The sequence below is a fragment of the Procambarus clarkii genome, chromosome 91, assembly GCF_040958095.1.
Source record: "Procambarus clarkii isolate CNS0578487 chromosome 91, FALCON_Pclarkii_2.0, whole genome shotgun sequence".
NCBI classification, from domain to species: Eukaryota; Metazoa; Arthropoda; class Malacostraca; order Decapoda; family Cambaridae; genus Procambarus; species Procambarus clarkii.
This window is the reverse complement of record NC_091240.1, coordinates 2,019,365-2,044,307: the sequence shown is the minus strand read 5'-3', so window position 1 is coordinate 2,044,307 and position 24,943 is coordinate 2,019,365. Positions and strand designations below refer to the sequence as shown.

Sequence of the window (24,943 nt, the reverse complement as noted above, 5' to 3'; positions counted from 1 at the left end):
TGTTCCCCAGAGAAGTGTAGCGTCAACAGGAGCTCCGAACTGGTAGAAAACTTGACAGAAACCAGAGACAGCATCCCTTGGCAGGAGGCACTAGTTGCCAGGCCGACTCCAGCCGTCAGTGTGTTGATGCCTCCAACAGATGCTTATTTCTACCTCAGTTCGAGTACCCTCCAAGACCTGTGGCAGAATCATATCAACGCCCAGGAACTAGTACCGCTGGAAATCGTGGAAACATCGGCGAGTGACTTGGTGGAATATTACTTACAGCCGCCCGATCCCCAATTTGTCGTACCTCTAATGACGGGTTCAACTACAAGTTCTCGAAAACTCGCGTTCCCAGCGACACCTGCGAGACCGGTACTGGATCCTGAGCTGCAGCCTCCCTCACTAAAAGTTCAGGTCCCCCAAGAAACAATGGTCTCTGTCACCATCGCTCCGCCACCCTTGCCCCTTACTACCCCGTCGAGTACAGTGTCACAGGTGGTCCCAAGGCCGCCTCTCTACAGCTTCCCCGACAGTCGAGTATATGGGTTCCCCGGACACTTCATTTATCCTGCAATACCCGACGTGTTCCAAGGCCCTCATCCCCTGCCACCCACTGCACCCTCAGCAAAAAATGTGGCTCAGCCTCAACTCCCAACACAGCCCAGCACCCACCACAACCTTCAGAGAGACAAAACTTTAGGAAGTGAATTGTCCTCTCACGTCAGATTTCCATATATGATAAATTTGCCAAGTTTACTTGCTGGAGTGCGCAACATTGGCGAGCTTGTGGTTAGGAATACAGGCGATGGGTCAACCCCGCCAATGATGTACAGTGTCGCTGGACTCCTGCCAGAGTTCATGACTCCCAGTCACAGTAGTAACCAAAACCCTGCCACACATAACGTAGGAGGGACTGTAAGGATTCCACAACAAAACTTTCCTCTTTTACCACAAAACTATGAAACTTGGAGTCCACCTTATACCGTAATACCAAGGCCTCCAACTGGAGCTGATGTAAGTGTGATGATGGCTCCCAATAGCGAGCGGGGACAGCCATCAGCTGATGAACGAGTGTTCCAGGAGGCGGACGACACTATTCCGGCGATAAAACTTATGCACCTGCCAACCGTTGATGCCACGCTCGGGGCCTCTACACAGTTCGACCAGGACTACGTCGACCTCCTGCTGAAGAATGGGCGGATTATAAGGATCAGACTTAATGATGTCTCTGACGCGGTGTTACAGACCCAACAGCCTCAAGCCTCGGCGACGTTACCCAATCCTCCACAAACTAGTCCACCTGAGCCTTTTCCGTCTGAAAAACAGCCTACCAAGGAAATATCTCCTCAAAGCAAACCCCCTCAAACCATACCGCCTCTTACAAGCAGGCCTTCTCAAGAGGAACATCCCATTCAGTCAGTGACCCGGGACGTAGAAATGTCCATGATTCCCGGCTCGAACGTCATCCTAGTTCGCCCTGTTGATGATCGCGTTAATTCTCCAGGACTCAAGGGAGAGACCAGCATGGAAGTGTCACCAGGAGATGTTGGAGGTTCTTCAGTTTACACGGGAACCAGTGAAACGGTAGGAAGTGGGGGAGTCTCAAGCCATGCAGCAACGGGTGGAACAGTTGGGGACGGGGGTACCTCAAGCCATGCAGCAACGGGTGGAACAGTAGGGGATGGGGGTACCTCAAGCCATGCTGGAATAGGTGGGACTGTAGGGGATGGGGGTACCTCAAGCTATGCAGGAATAGGTGGGACGGTAGGGGACGGGGGTACCTCAAGCTATGCAGGAATAGGTGGGACGGTAGGGGACGGGGGTACCTCAAGCTATGCTGGAATAGGTGGGACGGTAGCGGGTGGAGGAACCTCAAGCTATGCAGGAATAGGTGGGACGGTAGCGGGTGGAGGAACCTCAAGCTATGTAGGAATAGGTGGGACGGTAGGGGACGGGGGTACCTCGAGCTATTCAGGAATAGGTGGGACGGTAGGGGACGGGGGTACCTCGAGCTATTCAGGAATAGGTGGGACGGTAGGGGACGGGGGTACCTCAAGCTATGCAGGAATAGGTGGGACGGTAGGGGACGGGGGTACCTCAAGCTATGCAGGAATAGGTGGGACGGTAGCGGGTGGAGGAACCTCAAGCTATGTAGGAATAGGTGGGACGGTAGGGGACGGGGGTACCTCAAGCTATGCAGGAATAGCTGGGACGGTAGGGGACGGGGGTACCTCAAGCTATGCAGGAACAGGTGGGACGGTAGGGGACGGGGCTACTTCGAGCTACGCAGCAATAGGTGGGACGGTAGAGGATGGGAAATTCTCGAGTTACCCAGGAACGAGTGGGAGCGAAGGAACCTCTAGTTACGTGGGCACTGAAGGTGGCGGGGAACCCTCCAGTTATGCGAGTGTGGGTGGAAAAGGAGGTGCAAAGGGTATAATGAACGTGTTCAACAAAGGAGGATTTGGTAATCTTGCAAATCTTTTTAACAAGGGTAACTTGGGGGGCATGAAAGGCCTGGGGAATTTGAAAAACCTTTTTAACAAAGCGGGAATAGGTGGACTCAGAGGTCAGTTTGTGAAAGGTTTGGGAGATTTTAAAGATTTATTCAATAAGGGAGAGTTCAACAGTGGAGACATAAATGGCCAGGTTGCAAGTAGCGTCAGCCAAGTCAACAATAAGTTGCAGCAAATCGTGGGTCCTCTACAAACTACAATGGGCTCTTCTTACTCTTCGGCTGTCGGCTTCCTCCAGATGTTCTTTGGTAATGTGCTTCCTACGAATTACTACAATAAGGTCCTCACTGTTCTTGCTATCATCGCTTTTCTAACGTTTCTATTCGTTCGGATTTCGCTTCTTACCAGTTATCTCGCTCAGTCTTCAGTGTCGTTTAGTTTCGGTAAGACGGACGGGTTCCTGAAGAAGCTAAAGCAGAACGAACAATTCCAAACAGCATACAACCTGTTTACAGATGTCCACGAGTCAATAGAACGCTGGACGGAGGCCCAGATCTCCCTGGCAGACTTTTCTTTGTCTGATACTTCTCTGGGAAGCTCTCTATTGAATTTGTTAGGCTTCGATAAAATGAAAGAGGACGGCACGCCACTGCAGGATGCTATCTTGAAGAAGACCTTGTATGTGGCAAACAATGACACCGCTCAGGCTCCGGCCCCCAGCGCCTCCACATTCTTGCACTCTGGCACCTCCGAGGACCCGCCAACATTGCCTAACACTTTCCCCAACATCTCTTGGATCTCACCAACGTCAGCTAACACACTCGGAGTCTCATCCCCCAGCATCTCATCCTCTTCATCCAACAGGTTTAGCATCCACGCTTCCCATCTCTCTGGCTCTCAAGATGGAGACACCAGTGCAGACGGACTCTTACTGCGGGAGGTGGAGGAGCTGGCTCGTCTAGGCGCGTCTCTCGTGGACCTGACCCTGAAACACGCAGGCCATCGTTGGCGTCCCACTGGGGCGTCCTGCCTACAGCGTCCTCTGTGTCAACTTAACACTTACAGCGACACACGCGGTGGCCTTACTGCTGCTTTCTTCCCTTTCGTCAGGTAATTATTGCCTTATCTTCACTCAAGTTGTATAATATGCACTGAATTTTATTTTAATTGACTCTTAATGAATCCAATGTTGTCTTTTTCATTACTCTTGTATATATTTTACCGATATATATTTTTTAGTTATGTTTCCCTCCACGTAACACCCACATCCTCCCCCACCATCCCTCGTCCCAGACTGGGCACTGATGTCTTGTGAACACAGCACAGGGTTGGCCTGGCTGGCGCGGGCACCACTAGACGACACCTTCACCCTCCTGGACACCTTCAGACCCCTCTGGCTCGCTGGAACAAATCACAAGAGCGAATCCTGTCAACGGATCCACGATTGTTCGAGCCCCTGATTCGAATCTCAATTCAAACCTCTCGTCCAGACTACTAACTGCTCCGAATCTCTGATCTTAGAACAGTGCATCCCAACCCACCCTCACGTTGGCCAAATGATCATTAATCCAGCCGCTAAGTTCCGTTTTCAAGTTAAAAGCACTTGACACGCGACAAACAACTGATTACGTTAACTGTTCTTAGAGTTGTAGGTGTAAGCGCTCCACCCACTAACTGTAAATAAAAATAATTGTGGACACGCTCAAAACACCTAACCTAATCTATCTTAGGTCTGACTATACGTAAAAGTATAAGATACATTAATGTATAATATATTATGTACCTTATAATGTATAAACAAAAGCTAAATTTGTAGCCGTATCCTTTTAATTAAAAATTTTGTACATGTGGAATTTTGTTTCTAACCTGTTATTATTATTGTAATTATAACTGTCACAGTTCCTATAGCCATAATCTATAATTACTGTATAACGATTAAAATATTGTATTTTCTATTATATTACTATACATCCCACCAACAAGATATATATCAATGACAAAATCATCTGGAGCTCTTAGAGGACTCGAACCCGCGCCCAAGGGACTGCTAGCCGCCACCTAACGCTACCACCCCTGACCTGCTAAAAGTTATGATACAACCAAGGATCCTAATGAATCGAGACAGCTTGGAGGCCTCTCCTGGAGCCCTTCCAAGTGTTAGGTATAATCCCCAGGCCCCGAGTGTGAGTACAGCCAGTCAACACCAGCCCCGGGTGTGTGTACAGCAGGTCAACACCGGCCCCGGGTGTGTGTACAGCAGGTCAACACCGGCCCCGGGTGTGTGTACAGCAGGTCAACACCGGCCCCGGGTGTGTGTACAGCAGGTCAACACCGGCCCCGGGTGTGTGTACAGCAGGTCAACATAATAACACAGGATAAAAACACACACTCGTGCATTTGTTTAATTTATGTAAGGCGTTTACACCAAGTCTTTGACACTCTCCTGAGTGCTTTGTCAAGATCTGAGTACTGTACTCCCAGTCGCACACTTTACCGATGTACCACGACATAATGATGAGGACGATGATGATGGGGAAGATGATGACTATTATAAATTGTTATAGTTTCCATATTAGTTATTACTGTACAATAATTTGTTTGTGTATTATTACTAATATTCTGAAGCCTTATTAACTAAATGGTAAACTTATACAGTGATTACAGTATATGTAAAATAAATGATAAAATAATGGTCAATAACATTATTTGGCGCTAAGCACGCTACACTGAGCGTGTTGCCGCTGAGCACGCCTCACTGGGCGCGTTGCCGCTGACCACGCCACACTGAGCGCGTTGCCGCTGACCACGCCACACTGAGCGCGTTGCCGCTGACCACGCCACACTGAGCGCGTTGCCGCTGACCACGCTACACTGAGCGCGTTGCCGCTGACCACGCTACACTGAGCGTGTTGCCGCTGACCATGCTACACTGAGCGTGTTGCCGCTGACCACGCTACACTGAGCGTGTTGCCGCTGCCCACGCCACACTGAGCACGTTGCCGCTGACCACGCTACACTGAGCGTGTTGCCGCTGACCATGCTACACTGAGCGTGTTGCCGCTGACCACACTACACTGAGCGTGTTGCCGCTGACCACGCTACACTGAGCGTGTTCATCAAGCGTGTAGAGAACATGGAGACTTTGTTTACATTTATTAAACAGATTGATTGATGAAGATTAAGCCACCCAAGAGATGGCACGGGCATGAATAGCCCGTAAGTGGTGGCCCTTTCGAGCCATTACCAGTATCAAAAGATGATACTGGAGATCTGTGGAGGCGCGCCCTGCGTGACGGGAGATGTCTCCCGGACCAAATGGTGACCAAATGGTGTTATTAAACAGTTTACAAGCTTTGAAACTTCACAAAGCTTGGTAATTAACAACTTCCTAGTACTTCGGAGCTCATAAACTGTTTAATAAATGTAAACAAATCAGCCAAGACTGAGAAAAGATTTACAGGTTTCCTAAAGGGATCCGTAAATACTTTCATGACTCTTGCTCAACCTTGGAATCACATGTAAACAAGAATTCGACTGATTGATGATTGATGAAGATTAAGCCACCCAAGAGGTGGCACGGGCATGAATAGCCCGTTAAACAAGAATTCAGAGGGGGAAGGAAGGGGGTTATATATGTCACAGAGACGCTACTGACCTTCACCACAGGCGAGAGATGTGATAGCAATACTGTGGAGTGTCAGTCACAATGACGGGGGATGGAGACACGCGCATGACCTCCCCCGCCCGCGCGTCATGCCCAACTGACGTGACGGCGGTGGGGCGACCTCCCTCCTGGGGCAGGTCCCCTGGGACAGATTTCCTGGGGCAGGTCTCCTGGGACAGATCTCCTGGGGCAGGCCTCCTGGGACAGATCTCCTGGGGCAGGCCTCCTGGGACAGATCTCCTGGGGCAGGTCTCCTGGGACAGGCCTCCTGGGGCAGGCCTCCTGGGGCACGACTCAACAAGCAGTTATACGCGCTGTTGACGAACCTCTGCATCATTTTCTCAATCATGGCGGCTTTGTTTACATTTTGAAACAGTTTTATGAGCTAGAGTAGAGCTCTACTCTACGTGTAAACTAGTCATGTCCCCTCGTCTAGTACTAGTACACTACGCTCTCTAGTGAATGCAAGTGCGAGTTTTCTGAATCTCTTCATAAGGAAGTCACTTATATCTGAAATTAGCTTAACTGCAAGCCTGGGTTTAATGTGAGGATTGGACTGCTGAACACAGACTTGTGTCATCTAACAAACAATGATGGCTGAATTACAAGTAATATAAATACTGCAGTTATTTTATGTAGAGTAAAAAAAAAAACACGTTAAATAAACTATTAATTACCAGAAAAGTAGTTAGTAAATAACTGGAACATTATACCCAAGCAAGTCCCCGGGGCACGCCGAAGTAATTTCAGAGATCCTTGAAAAGTAAAGATCTGAATATTAAAGGACTACAAAAGTAGACTCACAAATTTGACCAAAGACTGACAGATGCAGTTACCGCTATAACACATCATACGAGCCTCAGTCTTGGACACGATAACCAGACGTGCCAAGCCTCACGAGGATGGGAAGAGGAGTAGGAATACTAGAAGGACAATGCATAATGGTTCACAACACCCTGCTGTGTAGTAGTTAATAAATAATAAATAAATGTTTATTCAGGTAAGGTACATACATACAAGAAGTTTTACAAAAATTGATAGATTTATAGATAGAGCTAGTACATACAATGCCTAAAGCCACTATTACGCAAAGCGTTTCGGGCAGGAAAAACATTAAAGACTAAAACTTAATACTAATTGAGATTAAAGTATATAATGTGTTGAGAACAATTAAAATAAAAATAAAAGTAAAAAAGGGGGGAACATGGCAGAAAAAGCAGCACAAATACAGTTAGGTCGACAAACAGACGTTGTTTAAAAAAACAGAATAGTTAGTTCCCTCAGTCTTGTGCCCTGCAAGTGACGAGACCAGAGTTCGAACCCTGGGCAGGATGAGACGACTTAACACCGCTTCTGTGCTGTCTGTGCACCAAACAGTAATTGATGACCGGAATATAAAGCCATTATCGGATCATGCTCTAGGGGACATAAGGTGAATAAGCAGGCAGGTGACCTTGCTTCTCTCTTAGCACGGCAAGAGCGAATTAGAAGGTCGAGCAGGCAGTTGTTGTTTAAGATTCAGCTACTGGGAACAAAACGTTCCAAGTAGCACGGGCTATGGTGAGCCCATAGTGGACTTACCTGGCACAGGAGCGGTGCTGTAACTTGTGAGCTTGGGGGCGAGGTTCGTCGAGCAGGCAGTGTAAATCTTCTGGGAGTTGATATAACACAGTCTGTTCCCGTAGGCACATACATTTAATTCTACGAGCGGCGTATGGTAAGATGACAAGCATCAGGACAGTCTACAGGAACCTCGACAAAACTATTTATACAGCGTATGTCAGACCAATGCTAGAGTACGCAGCGCCGGTGCCATCTCAAACAACACACAAAACGAGGATTGAGAAGGTAAAGACGTTTGTCACAAGACTATAGTCCCACAATTGAGAGTTTTGCGCAACGGGGGATAAACCGAAGGAGCTTAACCTAGTGACAGTGGAAGACTGAGAAATATTCGAGACATGATGTTTGTGTTGAGGAGCAAGGTAGTGAAGTATATAGGGGGGTAGAAACAGCCTAAGCTACTCTATCCCTTTGAGGTGTATTTCTTTCTTGTCTCAATAAACATACTTGAACTTGAACTTGAACTTGAAGTGAAGAATATGCATGAAAGCTAGACACCCAGATGAGCCACAGGGATGTGAGGAGGCACTTCTCCAGTATAAGGCCAACATGCAAGGAGAACGAACTTAAATTGGAAAGATTAGACGCTAACTCCGTCCATAGTTTTAAAAGCAGAGATGATGACAAAGAATGGGTCGTAAATCATTCCATTAGACGACCTACGATGAAAATAATGTGGCTAGAAGCAGAATCTCGGTCCTGCCAACTGTGGTAGCCACACACACACTCTCGTACACACATGAGCGAGCGGAAGGAAGGCAGGCGGGACCTCAACCTTCCCATGGAGATTATTCCGGTATGTGGTGCTGGGAGGTGTTGGGAGGGTGATGATAGTGTTGGGGGAAGTAGTGGTATTGGGGGTGGTGTCGGTCTAGGGATGGTGGTGGGGGCTGGGGAGGGTGACGGCGCATGGCAGCTTCCGCCCTGACGCCGCCTTTAGTTCCTGGCTGACCCCCGCCCTTACCTCAGCTCCTCCACACACACCTTTACCCAGCTCCTGGAGACTTACGCTATCGGTGTGACACTTCCTCTTCTGTAAGCCCAAGTGACGCTGTCGTCAGTGACCGCTTCCCTCACGCTCCTGCAAAACCACCATACGACACAAACACAGTCTTATCAGCAACAAGGAGCCTGCTTATATATCTCGGGTCTAATTCCTCCATCATAAGAGCGTCAGCGGGTGAACGATCTAACGCTGATGTGTTGTGGTGAGGTACAATATGACTGAAAGGTGGTGTCCGAGATGCAAGTTATTGGAAAGGTCTCACTTACGGCACATATAGAATTGTTAATTTGTGTTACGTGGTCAGCTGCCAGGCTGTGAAGTGTGGCGGGTCGCGTACAGCTGCACCCTGAAGGAGGCAGCTGCTCGGAGTTACATTTTATCATCCCCGCTGGAGACTGCTGGATAAAAATAAATTAGTGGAAATGTTAATTGTGGGAATTGTATTTAATGTGACATGTGAGTGGCACAGAAGGGGCAGGTGTGTGGTGGGCGGCAGGTGTGTAGTGGGCGACAGGTGTGTGGTGGGTAGCAGGTGTGTGGTAATTCCCATCCTCTCAGTGCCAACTGGCCGCCGTCTGTGAGTGTTCTAGTGACGGGTAATTGATACATTACGATTTAATATATACTACGAGTTTCTTAACCATCTTATTTCACCGAGGAAATACTCATGTGTGTTGTGAGCCGCGATGACCTTACTTCCTGAAGCATTCGGCACGGGCGTCTTCACTTTAATGGTCACGATGAATTAATACTTTAAGTGCAATCCTAGGAAAGTGTCTGCGTGCGATAGATAAAGTACAGCAGCTAAAATTTTCAATTAAAAATGTAAAATACAGTTCAACACTGATGGACGAACAACGGCAGTGAATTTCAAACGAAGATGCTCTCGACCATAGCTCAAGTAACTGTTCTAGGCGTAGGGATGTGGCTGAGTGTTGTAGGCGGGGTCCCTGGTGTGGTCACGCCCCCTCGCCTTCTCGCCACGCCCATCACCTTCGCCCCGACGTCCCCGTCCACGCTCGGCGCACCATATGAACCCCGACATGCGCCTGACTCTAGCAGTGGTATAGATGATAGGCTCAAACCCCAGTGTGAAGAGTCAGCAGGCTGCCCCGGCGAGAAGTTCGACAAGCCCCAAGTAGATGGGAGCACACTCACCCTTACCCACGTAGGTTTCCCTTCCACTCCTAGCGCGAAGACGGCCACCACACTTTCCAAAATATCCCACACAGCGCTAAGTGTCGCTGGGTGGATCTCAAAGGGTAATCTAGCGGAAGAATTAACTGGGGCTGAGAAGGATCTCTCTGAGATGGCACTATCGGATCCCACAAGATTGGAGGCTTCACCCGATGCCTCTCTGCTGACTCCGACGGATCCTCCTGTGTTGTTTACATGGAGCTGGATAGAGAACTCGGCCATGGCGGAAGAGCTTTCCGAAGAGGAAGGTGAGCCTCAAGCAGGACAAGAGACTTCCATAGTCGACCTCTCCAGCAAACGACGGACTAAGCTGTCTGGATTTGAGGGAGAAAGAGAAGACAACAACAATCCTAACAAGAAAAATACTCTTGGAGGATTCGTCAGTGTCTCAAAAGATAATGAAAGTCAAGAACTCGAAGATCGTGTTCCAAGTACTATTGGAAACAAAGAACATGCAAGCCACATGCCTAGTGAAAATGCCACGAACGTTACGCCAGTTTCCACTGAGATTCACTGGCTTCAACTGTATCCAAATAGGTTATCGGGCGCAACAGCTAGCGACAGACGTCCAGCTGACCCGCACCAGTCATCTCACTCTGTGTCGAAAGTAGATGATCATATCACAACTCAACAGCCAATTAACCTGCCCTATGACCCTTTTGATTCAGCCATAATTGAAGAGGTGCTGTTTGGCTTAACTGAAACACCGAGTGAAGATTCCGGCCACTCTACCCCTTCACCTAAGGTGGACCAAGAAACACATTCATCATCAGAAAAGACAAATGGTTCGACAGTTTTAGAAACACCTGAATCGTCGGCTCACTCATCCACGCCTCAGAATGGGACGAGGAAGACTTCAGTGTATGTTAAAGACATCGAGTCACCAGCTGTGGCGGCCACCGCGAAGCCACTACAAATTGTTACTGGTCGCGGGAAAACAGAGGTGGACCCAAGTTCTTTACACACCTGGACTGAACACTCGCCAGGGATACATTTTTTTGTTCCATCCGTTGAACAAATAAATGGGGAGAAGTCGCTCGAGAAAGTCGAGGAGCCTGGTTCAAGCGACCGGACAACGAGGCCGGTGTGGGACGAACATTCAGAGTTACCAATTGACGAGACAAAGAACAAGTTCCCCTTTAGCCCTGGTCACCCGCTACAAGCGGAATTCAGCAAGACGACAGTTAGGCCACACCCCTCAATAACAGCTAGACCACGCCCACCTTCATTAACAACTAGACCACGCCCACCATCATTAACAACTAGACCACGCCCATCCTCATTAACAGCTAGACCACGCCCACCTTCATTAACAGCTAGACCACGCCCACCATCATTAACAGCTAGACCACGCCCATCCTCATTAACAGCTAGACCACGCCCACCATCATTAACAGCTAGACCACGCCCCTCGACTCTAGCCCCTATAGGTTCGCCCGCAAGCCTCGGACAGATATCACAGTTACTTGATCAATTAACAGACCAGAACAACACTCCAACTGAGAACCTCAAACGTGAACACATAAACAGTGGACATCTAGACATGACTGGCACACGATCTGAACAGCCAGAGTCAGTTTGGCCCGAACATTCGGTCCTCATTGAAGAAGCAAGTGAGTCACAGCGACAGAAGCCTTTGTTACTAGACCAAACAGACAGGCTTAAACAGACGACTGTGTGGCCAGACCGAACAACAGAAATGACAGAACGACTTACTATGTGGACAGTGACTGAACGGAATAAATGGCATGAACAGCCAGTTTTGAACACCAAACAATCAAGTACGGGATCTCGGGGGCAGATGATATCACAAGAACCCACGACAAATTGGCTTGGGCAATCAGGTTCAAAACCTGAACAACCAAGCTCAAAGCCTAAAGAAACAAGATCCAAAGCTGAACAACTCAGCTCAAGCCCTGAGGAAATAAGTTTCATTCAGGAAAAAACAACTAAGTGGCCTGGACAATCCTTAACAGATCCTGAACAATTAACATTTACTCCTGTACAACACACGCTCTGGTTCCACCCACCGTCGTCCCATGAACAACACCCTGAAAGGCCGTCTGAACAAACACTCCCGCCTCGTGAACAAATAAGAATTCGACCTCCACAACTACTGAGGCCTCATGAACAACCACTAAGGCCTCATGAACAATCAATAAGGCCTCATGAACAACTAACTGCGCTATCTGAATACGCAGGTATCTTAAGGGCAACAGCTCATCCGTTGCAGCCAAATGCAAATGCAGGACAAACATCTCATGGGCATGAACAACATACTCTGCCCGGTGAACAACCTAGTGCAGCATCGGAACAAGGTAGTACAGCACCTGAACAGCCTAGTACAGCACCTGAACAGCCTAGTACAGCACCTGAACAGCCTAGTACAGCACCTGAACAGCCTAGTACAGCACCTGAACAGCCTAGTACAGCACCTGAACAGCCTAGTACAGCACCTGAACAGCCTAGTACAGCACCTGAACAGCCTAGTACAGCACCTGAACAGCCTAGTACAGCACCTGAACAGCCTAGTACAGCACCTGAACAGCCTAGTACAGCACCTGAACAGCCTAGTACAGCACCTGAACAGCCTAGTACAGCACCTGAACAGCCTAGTACAGCACCTGAACAGCCTAGTACAGCACCTGAACAGCCTAGTACAGCACCTGAACAGCCTAGTACAGCACCTGAACAGCCTAGTACAGCACCTGAACAGCCTAGTACAGCACCTGAACAGCCTAGTACAGCACCTGAACAGCCTAGTACAGCACCTGAACAGCCTAGTACAGCACCTGAACAGCCTAGTACAGCACCTGAACAGCCTAGTACAGCACCTGAACAGCCTAGTACAGCACCTGAACAGCCTAGTACAGCACCTGAACAGCCTAGTACAGCACCTGAACAGCCTAGTACAGTACCTGAACAGCCTAGTACAGCACCTGAACAACCTAGTACAGCACCTGAACAACCAACTATGTTTGAACGGCCTTCTAAAATAAACCAGAGAAATAATTATTGGGGTCATCAAACAGCCACGAGACTAGGACAAGTATTTATGAAGCCTGAACAACCCCATCCGCATCCACAGCTGACTTCTAGGCCTGAACAGCCAAGTATACACTTGGAACAATCAAGTAACATATTTGAACACTTTACTAGGAAACCGGAACACTTAAGTACCTCGTATGAACAATTAAACATAAAACATGAACCATTATCTACGAGGCCTGAACAACTGTCTACGAAATCCGAGTTGCATTATACTGTTGTTCATGTGTCAACCGAGAGTTCTAATAAACAAGAGTCAAACATATACGTAGAACACCCTTCTGTTATTGAAGAACCCCCCATGAGCAGTGAACAGTGGAACAACAAACCTGTACAGCCATTCTCAGGGTCAAAGTTCCAGTACAGCAGACCTGAACAAACTAATGTACCTCACAATCTTTTTCATACCCAATACCCTTTTTTCATACCTGGACACGATGGTACAAGGAATGAACAGACAGAAACAAGCCACAGACAAGCAAATACAAGTGGAGAACAACACGAAACGTTCCCACTAAAACTAAGATCGGGGCTTGAACAATCAGTAACGAAGCCTATACAATCAGCAATATCTGAACAACACAGCACTAGGCTTGGGCAGATAAATGGAAGCCATGAACTATACAGCACTAGGCATGGACACATAGACGAACGCACTGAAGAACACAGCACTAGATTTGGGCAGATAAATAAACCCTCTGAGAACCATCACTTCGACCCTGAACAATGGAACACGGAAGCTGAAGCCTCGGAAACTTCAACTAAGATACACGACTTCACAGCTGAGATTTCCAGCCAGTCCTTGCCTGCTCTTCGCCAACTCATAAAACAACACATACAAACACTCCATAGGTTTATCCAGACAGCCCCAGTGACGGAGTATACACCTGTGGTTCATACACCTGTGATAAATGCACCTGTAGTTTACACACCTTCGCTCTATAAACCAGCAGGTGTACATGGACTTGCGGAGACGCATCTTCCTTCGGTGGGTTTAGAGAGTCAAGCTGTCTATCACGGATATACATCCGAAACTCCTCATACACCCGGGGTGTACGGTCAAGTTGAGCAGCCTCCTCTGTATATTAATACCCCGTTGTTGCAAGATCAGGCTTACAGCGCTGTGTATACACATGCTACTAACTTTACACCTGTGAGGTATGGCCAAGTCACTACTCCCCTGAATACATCGACGGTTGTTACTCGGCCACTTGTGGTGTATAGTGATGGTGACGTATCTGATGGAGCTGAACTATCCCCATTAGCACCAGGAGACACTGAGACCACTAACCTAAGTGTGGAAGACTTCGTCGACACCGTCCACTCTTTCTTGAGAGCATCTGTTGGTCGGGGGATCAACAGAAGCCAAACAGACGCTACTAGCTTAGTTTCAAGTGGCACTCGAGGACATTTGCTGCCACTCAACGGGTCGATCATAGAGCCTCACGAGGAAGACCGAGAGGATGCAGCAGTTACGCATCAGGAGCAGCGCAACAGTAATGACACGGGTCCTCTGCCAGATATACAGGACACTGAAGGTACTCCTGAGGCGACCGAGTATCCCCGCGTCGTGTACTTGACGCCGCAAGGACAAGAACCTCAACAACACGAGAGAGAGACAACCACACACTCTTTGCCATTCTTCGATTTAACCACACTAGAATGTGACAAGGAAGGATCTTTCTCATCCATCTTGGATTTCTATGCCACTATGTATCCTGGGTTAGTTAATCCCTGTAAGGATCGCTCTACGGCTGTTCCCAGGCGTGGGGAGGAGCTACTGACCCAGACAATAACACCAACACAGCGGCCAGTAACTCTCTCAGAGACTCACGAGCCTGTCACCATCACACCGGTCCTCCCAGGGAGCGCCTCAAGTGACCCTTTGGCTGACCTCTCTCCAGTCACTCAGAAGGTCCGCTATTCATCTCAAAGTTTAATATTAGACGGTGTTCACTCGCCGACACAAGTTACACTCATATCACAAACCACAGAATCAGAATCATTCTCAAAGTCCCCATCTATTATGCACACAAAGGACACGTTCTTCACTACAACACCACCAGAAAGTGAAACTTTACAAGTCCACAATAAGGATATTGTTCACATACATAGTCCAACTACCATTGATGCACAAGTTCCTCAGGCTCCAAAGGTGAGTACTGACTCTGTTTACTTGACCGAAGCTTCTTTTTCAAAAGAGAGCAACGCGGATCAATTTGCGGATACATCAACAACGCTAGAGCTTCAGACATACTCCGAACGTCCATCAAATGTGACAGACTTTTTGGGTGATGGGCTTGAGCCCTTCGCAGCCCTCGTGTCCGCCAACGGGAGCTCCGTCGTCGTGAGCGCCATGGACCTGGGCTCACAACAGAACGACAGCCCCCTGACACATTTGACTACCGAATCAACACTGTGGATGAGAGTGCCAACTATACCAAGCTCGGAGAGTACGTCCTTGTCCTTTGAGAAGAAGGATGGTACCATCGAAGTCAGTGATGAAGGACCCACAAGTCCATGGAAAAATAAACCAGCGGCGTCCGACTCGAAGATATCCTCCCTGCTGGACACCTGGTACCGTAGGTGGGAGTCCTGGAGTAAGCCTCGCTTAAATCTCACTAGAGGAGCAACGACTCAAGCCTCTCCTGCAGCTGCTCAACTTTCTCCATCAGCGTCAGCGCTGCCGCAGTCTGTCAACTCCTGGCTTCCTCCTCAGGGAGACTCTACTACCCCTATGCCACCAGACCCATCTGGATCTCGAGGCCTCTCTTCTACAACAACGATTCTAACACCAGAAGTCAGCACGATGTCACTAGGCTCTTCAGCATCCACAACAACGTCACAGCAGAACTTTCCTGAGCCAGACTCGGAAACTTCATTACCAGCAACACCTCAAACGGCAACACAATCAGTACAAACCACAACACCAAGAGAAGAAACTATATCGTCCCCATCATCGGCTACATCAATGACAGCAATAATACCTGAAACAATGGAAGGTACAGCACCAGCAACACAGCCTACAGCACCAGCAACACAGCCTACAGCACCAGCAACACAGACTACAGCACCAGCAACACAGCCTACAGCACCAGCAACACATACTACAGCACCAGCAACACAGACTACAGCACCAGCAACACAGACTACAGCACCAGCAACACAGCCTACAGCACAAGCAGCACAGACTACAGCACAAGCAACACAGCCTTCAACATTACCTGCAGCACCAATATCAACTACTTCTAAACCATCAAGTTTAAGTCAGTTTCTGGGATCCATCTGGAATATGGTTGGGTTCATAAAGACAGACACCACAACACCTAATGCTACACCCGATCACTTCACCACTACACCCATCGCAGCTGCTGCCACACCCATCCCAGCTGCTGCCACACCCATCCCAGCTGCTTCCACACCCATCCCAGCTGCTGCCACCCAAGCTACCTCAGCACCCTCTAATAAACCCACAACCACTTCTGCCCCCTCCAAATTAACCACCATTTTATTTACAACCACTTCATCTACAACAACGAAACCAACCACTACAACAACCACGACCGCCACCACAACTACCAGCCAGCCACCTATTACCACCCCCACCACAGCCACCCCCTCCACTGTCACCACTCTTGCTGCCGGCACCCCTACCAACGCCGCCGCCACCAGCAACAACACCTCGGCCACTAACACAACTGCCGCCGCCACCAGCAACAACACCACGATTACCACCACTACCACCACCACCACCACTACTGCCTTCACTAACGCCACCACAGGCACCGGAGGCACCGCACATCACAGCGGCCTCCACAGCCTCTGGGAGTATGCCTTGAGCAATGGAGACGTGCGCACCAAAGGTGAGGAAAGCAATCGTGGTGAGGTAGGATCCACTTCCAGCATCCCTTTATACACGGTTCACAACCTAACGACGGCTGCACCGGCGTCAGCGGCAATAGGCGAGATTTCTTATACAACAAACGACAGCAGCAGTGACAATAGGCAAGATTCGACGGAGCCCAAGGTGACGAAAGCGCCGACGAGACTGTCACATACGACGCGAATTCCATCGACGAAGGAGTCACTGGAGAACTTGCTTCGACTGATCGGCAACTTGCGAGGAGGAATGAAAGATGAGCAGCCGCAAGTGAACCACCATAACAGAGACAGTTTTAAGGTGGCCAGGGACAGCTATTCCAGTCGCCCTTCCGTTCCACAATCCCTATCCACTAGTCTGGCGGGAATGTTCCCTCTCCTACCTACGCTTTTCAACAAAGAATCACAAGAAGGCCAAACAAACTCCATGGAGGAATATGAGGACAGACTTAAGCCGCCAACACACATATCTCAAGACACAAACCGCCCCCCACCCCACATCCCTCCCTCTAATATTCGGCCGCTGTCCTCAGATCGTCACCACGCCCTGTCTCATCGTCCCACCATCATTATCAAGAAAGAGGGCGCTAGGGTGCATATTCCCGTCATGCCCTCGGCAGATTTTTCCTCCTTCAGGCCCCACGAGGCTAAAGACTCAGAACTCCGCCAGGAATGGCTACTCAGGAATGGACTGTCGCCCTCGAGCAAAACTTCGCGTCAGGGTTTAGCTCCTGTCGCATCGCTAGGACAGAAAAAGGACCCACCACAGCACGAGACTTCTCAGCCTTCTTCCCTACCACCTCCCATACGTTCTTCTCCTCCACCACCTCCCACACGTCGCCCTTCTCCACATCCTCTTCCACCTACACGTCGTCCTTCACCCCCACCACCTCCCACACGTCGTCCTTCTCCCCCACCACCTCCCACACGTCGCCCTTCTCCCCCACCACCACCACTCAGCTCCCCCAGTCCTACAAGACCTCACCGTCCCGTAAGGCTACCTCCACCACCACTTCCTCCTCGCCTCTCGAATCTACCCCCTCCACCGCGTCCTCCTCGCCCCTCAAATCTACCCCCTCCACTGCGTCCTTCTCGCCCCTCAAATCTACCCCCACCACCACGTCCTCCTCGTCTCTCGAATCTACCCCTTCCACCACGTCCTCCTCGTCTCTCGAATCTACCCCCTCCACCTCGTCCTCCTCGCCCCTCAAATCTACCCCCTCCACCACGTCCTCCTCATCTCTTAAATCTTCCCTCTACCCCACGTCCCCATCCTCCTCTGCCTGTTCTCACACCCCTCCTTCCCCCTTCTATTTCACGTCCTCTCCGTCCCAAGCACTCACGCCCTAGCCCCACACCAGCACAAAATGCTGTGGGAGGGAAGAGCTGCGGCGTCAGCCTCCTCAGTCGTTTGGAACATCTGCTGGGGCGGGAACCCGTGATGGACCAGTTCGGTGTGCGCATCTACAGCTCTGTCATCGACAGGTGAGGTGACATTACAGCATTGACCTCCATAGACTCATAATACAGACAACACCGGACTCATAGACTCATAATGTCTCCGTGGTGTAGTGGTAAGACACTCGCCTGGCGTTCCGCGAGCGCTGTCATGGGTTCGTATCCTGGCCGGGGAGGATTTACTGGGCGCAATTCCTTAACTGTAGCCTCTGTTTAACGCAACAGTAAAATGTGTACTTGGTTGTAACAACGATTCTTCGCGGCGGGGATCGTATTCCAGGGACCTGCCCGAAACGCTACGCGTACTAGTGGCTGTACAAGAATGTAACAACTCTTGTATATATCTCAAAAAAAAAGTTCAGGATTCAGAAGAGAGGTGCTTCTGAATTAAAAGCTCGGACCCTGCTCCAGATGACTTCAGACAATTTAAGATCAAGACCAGATAGTGGGGATTAACAGAGCACACGACATCAGACGACCTCAGAATCTACCTCAAATTCAGATCGTTCAGAAAGATCCGTTCGTAACTCATACATCTAAAAGAGCTGGAAAAGATCATCAGGGTAAAAAAAGGGGGGAACCTTTGACAAGCCGCCGGCTTCCTGCCCTTGTCGAGGCCACTAGTATTAGTGGCCCTCAGGTAAATCTTAATAACACAGATTATAAAGAAATTTCTCCTTTCGTAAATCAACTGAGAGGAAGATTTAATGAGACTGACTAAGATTTAATGACTAAATTGACTAAGACTTAAAACGGACATTGAAAAAAATACCTGGTACTTAAAGAAAGTGCATGCGTGTGTGTGCGTACGCGCGTGCATGATGTGTGTTAGGTAGAATGCCTAGATATTTGGTATTAATAAATTTCAGGTCACAGACGACCTGACTGCAGCAACGCGTGCAGACATAACAGTTCTCTATACCTACACAAAGAAAAAATGGCCATGTCAAATATGAAGAACGCACACACATGCTGGTTTAGAATATTACAGTTAATCACTCTCGTGGGCGAGCACTTCCACGAGAAATACACATAGCTGTCGATACATTACATTAATGACAATTCCCACCTGGTGACAGATTCACAGCTCATGACCAGAAACAGCCAGTTCCCCATGACATGACAGGCCTGCTCTTGCGTGACACACCTAGTGCCAGGCACCGTTAGTATGACCTCCCCTTCTCTTTTTCTCCCGCTCTCTTGTAAATTCTTCTTGCATATTTTTATCTGTAAGTTATATACACCAATCAAATATGAATCTTAGCTCAGAACATAAATTTTATCACAGTTTATTTCAATGTTTATTTGGTTTAGTTGCACTGTGTGAATAGGTGCCTTGCAATCTGCATGCCTCGTCAACAAAATGATCCTCCCACAATTCTGCATGTACTCTTCCGGTCCCGCATCCACATCTCCCTCCCTGAAACAGTACACAGGTTACTATAATTTCCGTCACCTTCTCTCCAGTATACTGACGGTGGAGTGCCAACACCCTGAGTGGAGGAGTCCCCCCACTGCCGCGCCCCAAGCCCTGGTCTCCTCCCAGTCCTCCACGCCCGCGCCCTCCCAGACCATGGGCATGGAAGGATGGCTCACCCTGGATGATCTAAGAGCTCAGGTAAGAGGTCGGAGCTCACACTGACCGAGTGTCTTCATGTCAAATATTTTTATCATGTTTTAACAGTCTCCTTATTCGTCGTTGTAAATGTCAGTACACAAATACACGAAACTTTTGGGTCAACGGAGACATGTGCAATGACTGGGAGGAGGGAAAACTGGAAATTGAAGACAAGGAAGGAGGATGAAAGTATAGGTTAAGTATTGGTGGTGGTTTATTTGATTAATGCAATGTCCCATTGGTAAAATAGGCTGTTGGTACTTATGATAGTTGGTGTTATGTGAATGCAACCCGTCCTCAGGGTATGATTGTTCATGCTGCCACCGACCCAAAAGACGATGTCATTAATTTTACAACCCGTCCTCATTCGATGTTTATCCTCGTGATAATCACTTAAAAATATGTAATTAATGTTATTATCTTCTCCGTAGCCATAGATAGATTAGGTTTAGTTAGAACAGCGTATTATTCCCTAACATAAAACAAAATATTTTACAGAAAACCTTTGCCCTAGGCTCTTATCAAAGAAAACGAGTATACCATACACTATTAATATTTTAAACCCTGGATTTACACTACAGTACAAATACAAATACAAATATTTATTCAGGTAAAGTACATACATACAAGGTGAGATACAAAAGTTGATGGATTTATAGATGTTATTTTCGCTGTTATTTTCTTTTTTTTTAATCAACACTGTTTGTCAACCTATTGTATTTGTGCTGCTTTTTCAGTCATGTTCCCCCTTTTTTTTTATCTTTATTTGTATTTGTTCTCAACACTTTTTATTCTTTATGCTCAATTAGTATTAAGTTCTAGATATTAATGTTTTTCTTGCCCGAAACGCATTGCGTAATAGTGGCTTTAGGCATTGTATGTACTAGCTCTATCTATATATCAATCCATTAATGTAACATCACTTGTATGTATATACCTTACCTGAATAAACATCTGAATCTGAATCTGAATCAGATAGAGCTAGTACATACAATGCCTAAAGCCACTATTACGCAAAGCGTTTCGGGCAGGAAAAACACTAAGACTAAAACTTAATACTAATTGAGATTAAAGTATATATTGTGTTGAGAAAAAAATAAGAAAAAAAATGAAAAAAAGGGGAGGGGGAAACATAGCAGAATAAAAAGCAAAAATACAATTTGGTCAACAAACAGCATTGTTTAAAATAGTAGACATGGGTTGACATTTTGGGGGTGAGGTAGGTTACATTGAGTTACGTAGTACTTAGTTTTTATCTTAAACTGGTTGGGAGAGGTACAGCCTTTAACATAATTGGCAAGGTCATTCCACATTCGAGGTTCCTTGATTTGTAAAGCATTTCTAGTTTGACTAAGTCGTACTCTTGGAATGTCAAATAGGTATATTAAGAATATTCTTCTTCTTAAATTACATCATTATGGAATCAGAGGTCACTTCCTGCAATACCTTAGTGACAGGCTCCAGTATGTTTCTGTGAATGATTCCATTTCTCCCACCCTACCCATCAACATTGGTGTTCCACAGGGCAGCATACTTGGCACTCTCCTCTTTCTCATCTACATTAATGACCTTCCACATGCCTCTCAACACCTCAAACCAATTTTATTTGCTGATGACAACCTTCATTTTCTCCAATCCTGACCCTCTTCAGCCGTCGCTTAGACGAGCATAGGCTGCCGAAAGGTTGTTATGAGGACGGGCTCTTAATTCATATCGCTCTATCTATTTGTAACTTGCTTAACTAAACGAATTTTGAGATTCTGTTCCAAACCCATATGTGCCCCTGTAACCCTTTTTCCTTCCCCCTCTCAGGATAGGGGTAGGGTACAAAACAATGCAATTAAACTGAACACTATCTGTTTTTTGTACCTTTTTCATGTGCAAGTTTTCCAATGATGCGTCCGAGCACCAGCTCGACCACCCAACACCAGTTAACACGTCCTGCATCCTTACAGAGACTGGAGGCTCTCCAGCAGCAGCAGGAGCTCGGAGACGGTCCCAGAAATTTCCCTGACCATTTAACCAGCGACGACTTACTGAGGAATCATCGCCCAGCAGACACTCTGCCACTCTCATCCCCCGTGCCAACCCTCGTCGCCGTTCCCCTCCTCGCTATTTCTCAACCTTCTGCATATATTACTCAGGATTCTGTCACCTCAACTGAGCAGTCTACTACTTCGCTTAGTTCGTCCCCATTCCCTCGTGTCTCCTTTCTTTCGTCTTCAAATACCTCTTCAACTTCTACTGTAACTTATACTAATTTTTCTATTTCCTCCTCGTCCACTCCGTCGTTACCTTACTCGTCCTCACCCTCATCTGTTTCCTCTGTGTTTTCCAAATCCTCCCCCTCTCTTACCACGTTCTCGTCTGTTCTCCCTTCCTCTTCCTTGCCTACTCACCCTCTCAACACTTCCCAATCTCACTTGTCCTTCTCAGAATCCGCGCCACCGCCTTTTCTTGTCTCTCCAACAATCACCCCGCTCAATAAGTCGACAGCGGGAGTGAGTGGTGTCCAATCTAGTAAGGAAGGTCAGGGAGAACGGAAGAAACAGGAAGCTGGCGAGGGTACTAGAGCCAGAAGAGAAACTATAGAGGGAAGCAAGGTGAGGGAGAAATCTATAAAGGTACAGGAAGAAAACATAGAGGACGAAAACGCGAGAAAAAAGGTAGTAGAGTTTGCAGAGTGGCCGCTGGGTGATGTGGCGCCTGGGTCGCTCCTGCTCTACAACGTGACACCCGTTCCAGGTACTGAACCATTTACTCTACCGTTCTTGATGTCAATTTCACTTTGCCTCAGATCTACAAGATCTTGTTGAAGTTCTCTGTGCCCTTTCCACTACCGCCCACAAGATGGGTATGGGGTGCATAATAAATGAACTAAACTAAACTACCGTTCTTGTGCTGTTCCTTGGTGGAAATGTTTATTAGTTTAATTGTGTACGCACAATTATATATGTATGTATTCACCTAGTTGTGCTTACGGGGGGTTGAGCTTTGCTCTTTCGGCCCGCCTCTCAACTGTCAATCAACTATTACGAACTACTAACTACTCCCCCCCCCCCATATACACACACACCCAGGACGCAGCTCCGTAACAGTTGTCTAACTCCCAGGTACCTATTTACTGCTAGGTAACAGGGGCATTATGGTGAAAGAAACTCTGCCCATTGTTTCTCGCCGGCGCCTGGAATCGAACCCTGGGAGTTAGACAGCTGTTACGGGCTGCTTCCTGGGGGGGTGTGGGTTTTGTGGAAAAAAAAAATAGTAGTTAGTAACAGTTGAGAGGCGGGGCCGAAAGAGCAGAGCTCAACCCCCGCAAGCCCAACTACGTGAATACACTCTTTCTGAGGTGTTCACCATCCTATTACACCCTATATGATAGGAGTATGGACGATGCAGACTACCATATACTAATATACAGGTTCCTGAGCCTACTGGGCTCTATCATATCTACACTTGAAACTGTGTACGGAGTCAGCCTCCACCACATCACTGCCTAATGCATTCCATTTGTCTATTCCCTCCTCCATGCCCTTACTGGGTGTATACTCACCCAATTGGCAAAGCTTCAGTTTCTGAGCCCCACCTTTTAATAGAGGTTCGTCTAATACAATGGCTCCCGTCCTCATTGCTTAAATCACATGTTCTGTTGACACTATCTAAGTTCACCCAAACCTACCTATAGACTCGTCCACTTGCTCACACTAGAAATGCGTCTATACACTCCTACTTCTTTGCCAGAACAGGAAATAGAATGAATTAGGAGAAACAATAACGTCAGCATTTATCTGTGGATAAATGTCTCATTTGTCAAATGTGACATGGAAGGAAGGGCTCGGGAATTATTGTATTGCAAGACCAACAATTAAAAAGGCAGAGTCCAATAGCTGAAGCTTGATTCTACAAATTTTGTTTGGTGACTTACCTTGTTAATGTACATAATGACCACATAATGACCTGCACATAATGGCCACCTTAACATTGACCAGCTCTGCTTGTGCTGCTGGTGTTGCCCGTTCATTATGCTGCGGGAATATTGATCTCGCTATCAAATTCAACTTATTAATCCAATGGTCGTAATATATGCAGGTATAATAAGCACAAAGTTCTGATCGCAGGTGCCTGATGTAGCGGCGTAGGCGGTGCTGGTGGGCGTGATGGGACCAGGGGTGTGAGCGGGAGGTCCTCCAAGGCTGCCTTCCCCTCTGCCTGTGTTGCCTCGACCTCTTCCTCCAGCAACATCAGTCTGGAGAGAACACCGTCAACCTCCGTCGCTCAGTTGTCACCGCTCTTAGGTAAATTAATCTGTTAAGTTGGTCTCCACCTAGATGTTTTCGTTGTGGCTTGACATTTTCATGGGATGCTTTTAATATTTGTGTTAGCTGTTGAATGTTGGTGCTGTTGTACAACATAACATAGGATCCAATTGGCTGTGAAAAATGCAATTGGTGTAGCAATTCAGAAAACCTCAATAGTATTTGCTGGCTTGTATTAAGTTTATGTCTGTTATAGGTCCGGTATGTCGGGTTGAGCAGGAGTTCAAGAACCTAACCTCCTCCCACGGTGGCAATCCAGTCAAGGAGAGGCCACCAGCCTTTGGTGGCCTCTTCTGCCACCACGCCCACGTCGCCTGCCGTGCCCACATCTGCCCACCCACAATGGCGTGGACCACACTCCTCGAGACCTTCACCCGAGAGCCTGCTCGACAGAACACTAGACGAAGAGCATCAGGTTGCCTCTGGGCAACTGAAGCACGAGGGAGGACTCAACGGCACTACCAAAATTCACTTGAAAATCAGATGATTTATAATTATAATTCATACAAGAAACATGTGGTGTGTATATATATTTGTGGACCGTCTAACCAAACTCTACTGGTATTGTTCAATGTTGTACCTACTATGTATATCAATATGTCATCATTAAATGTTCATTATCTTATATCACATTAAATTCATTAACATCACTAGCACATGAAAATTAACTCCCTTGATTATATAAAATAACAA

At 47.7% G+C, this 24,943-nt stretch overlaps 1 protein-coding gene across 1 annotated transcript; it reads left to right on the top strand.

The window, feature by feature from the left end:
• Positions 1-9,614: 9,614 nt before the first annotated feature.
• LOC123773904 (mucin-2) lies at positions 9,615-24,187 on the top strand. Its single transcript, XM_045767852.2, has 4 exons — positions 9,615-18,343; positions 19,784-19,934; positions 21,890-22,679; positions 24,053-24,187. Exons 1-4 carry the CDS (start codon positions 9,615-9,617, stop codon positions 24,058-24,060), a joined length of 9,678 nt encoding a protein of 3,225 aa, XP_045623808.2. The 3' UTR covers positions 24,061-24,187.
• Positions 24,188-24,943: the final 756 nt, after the last annotated feature.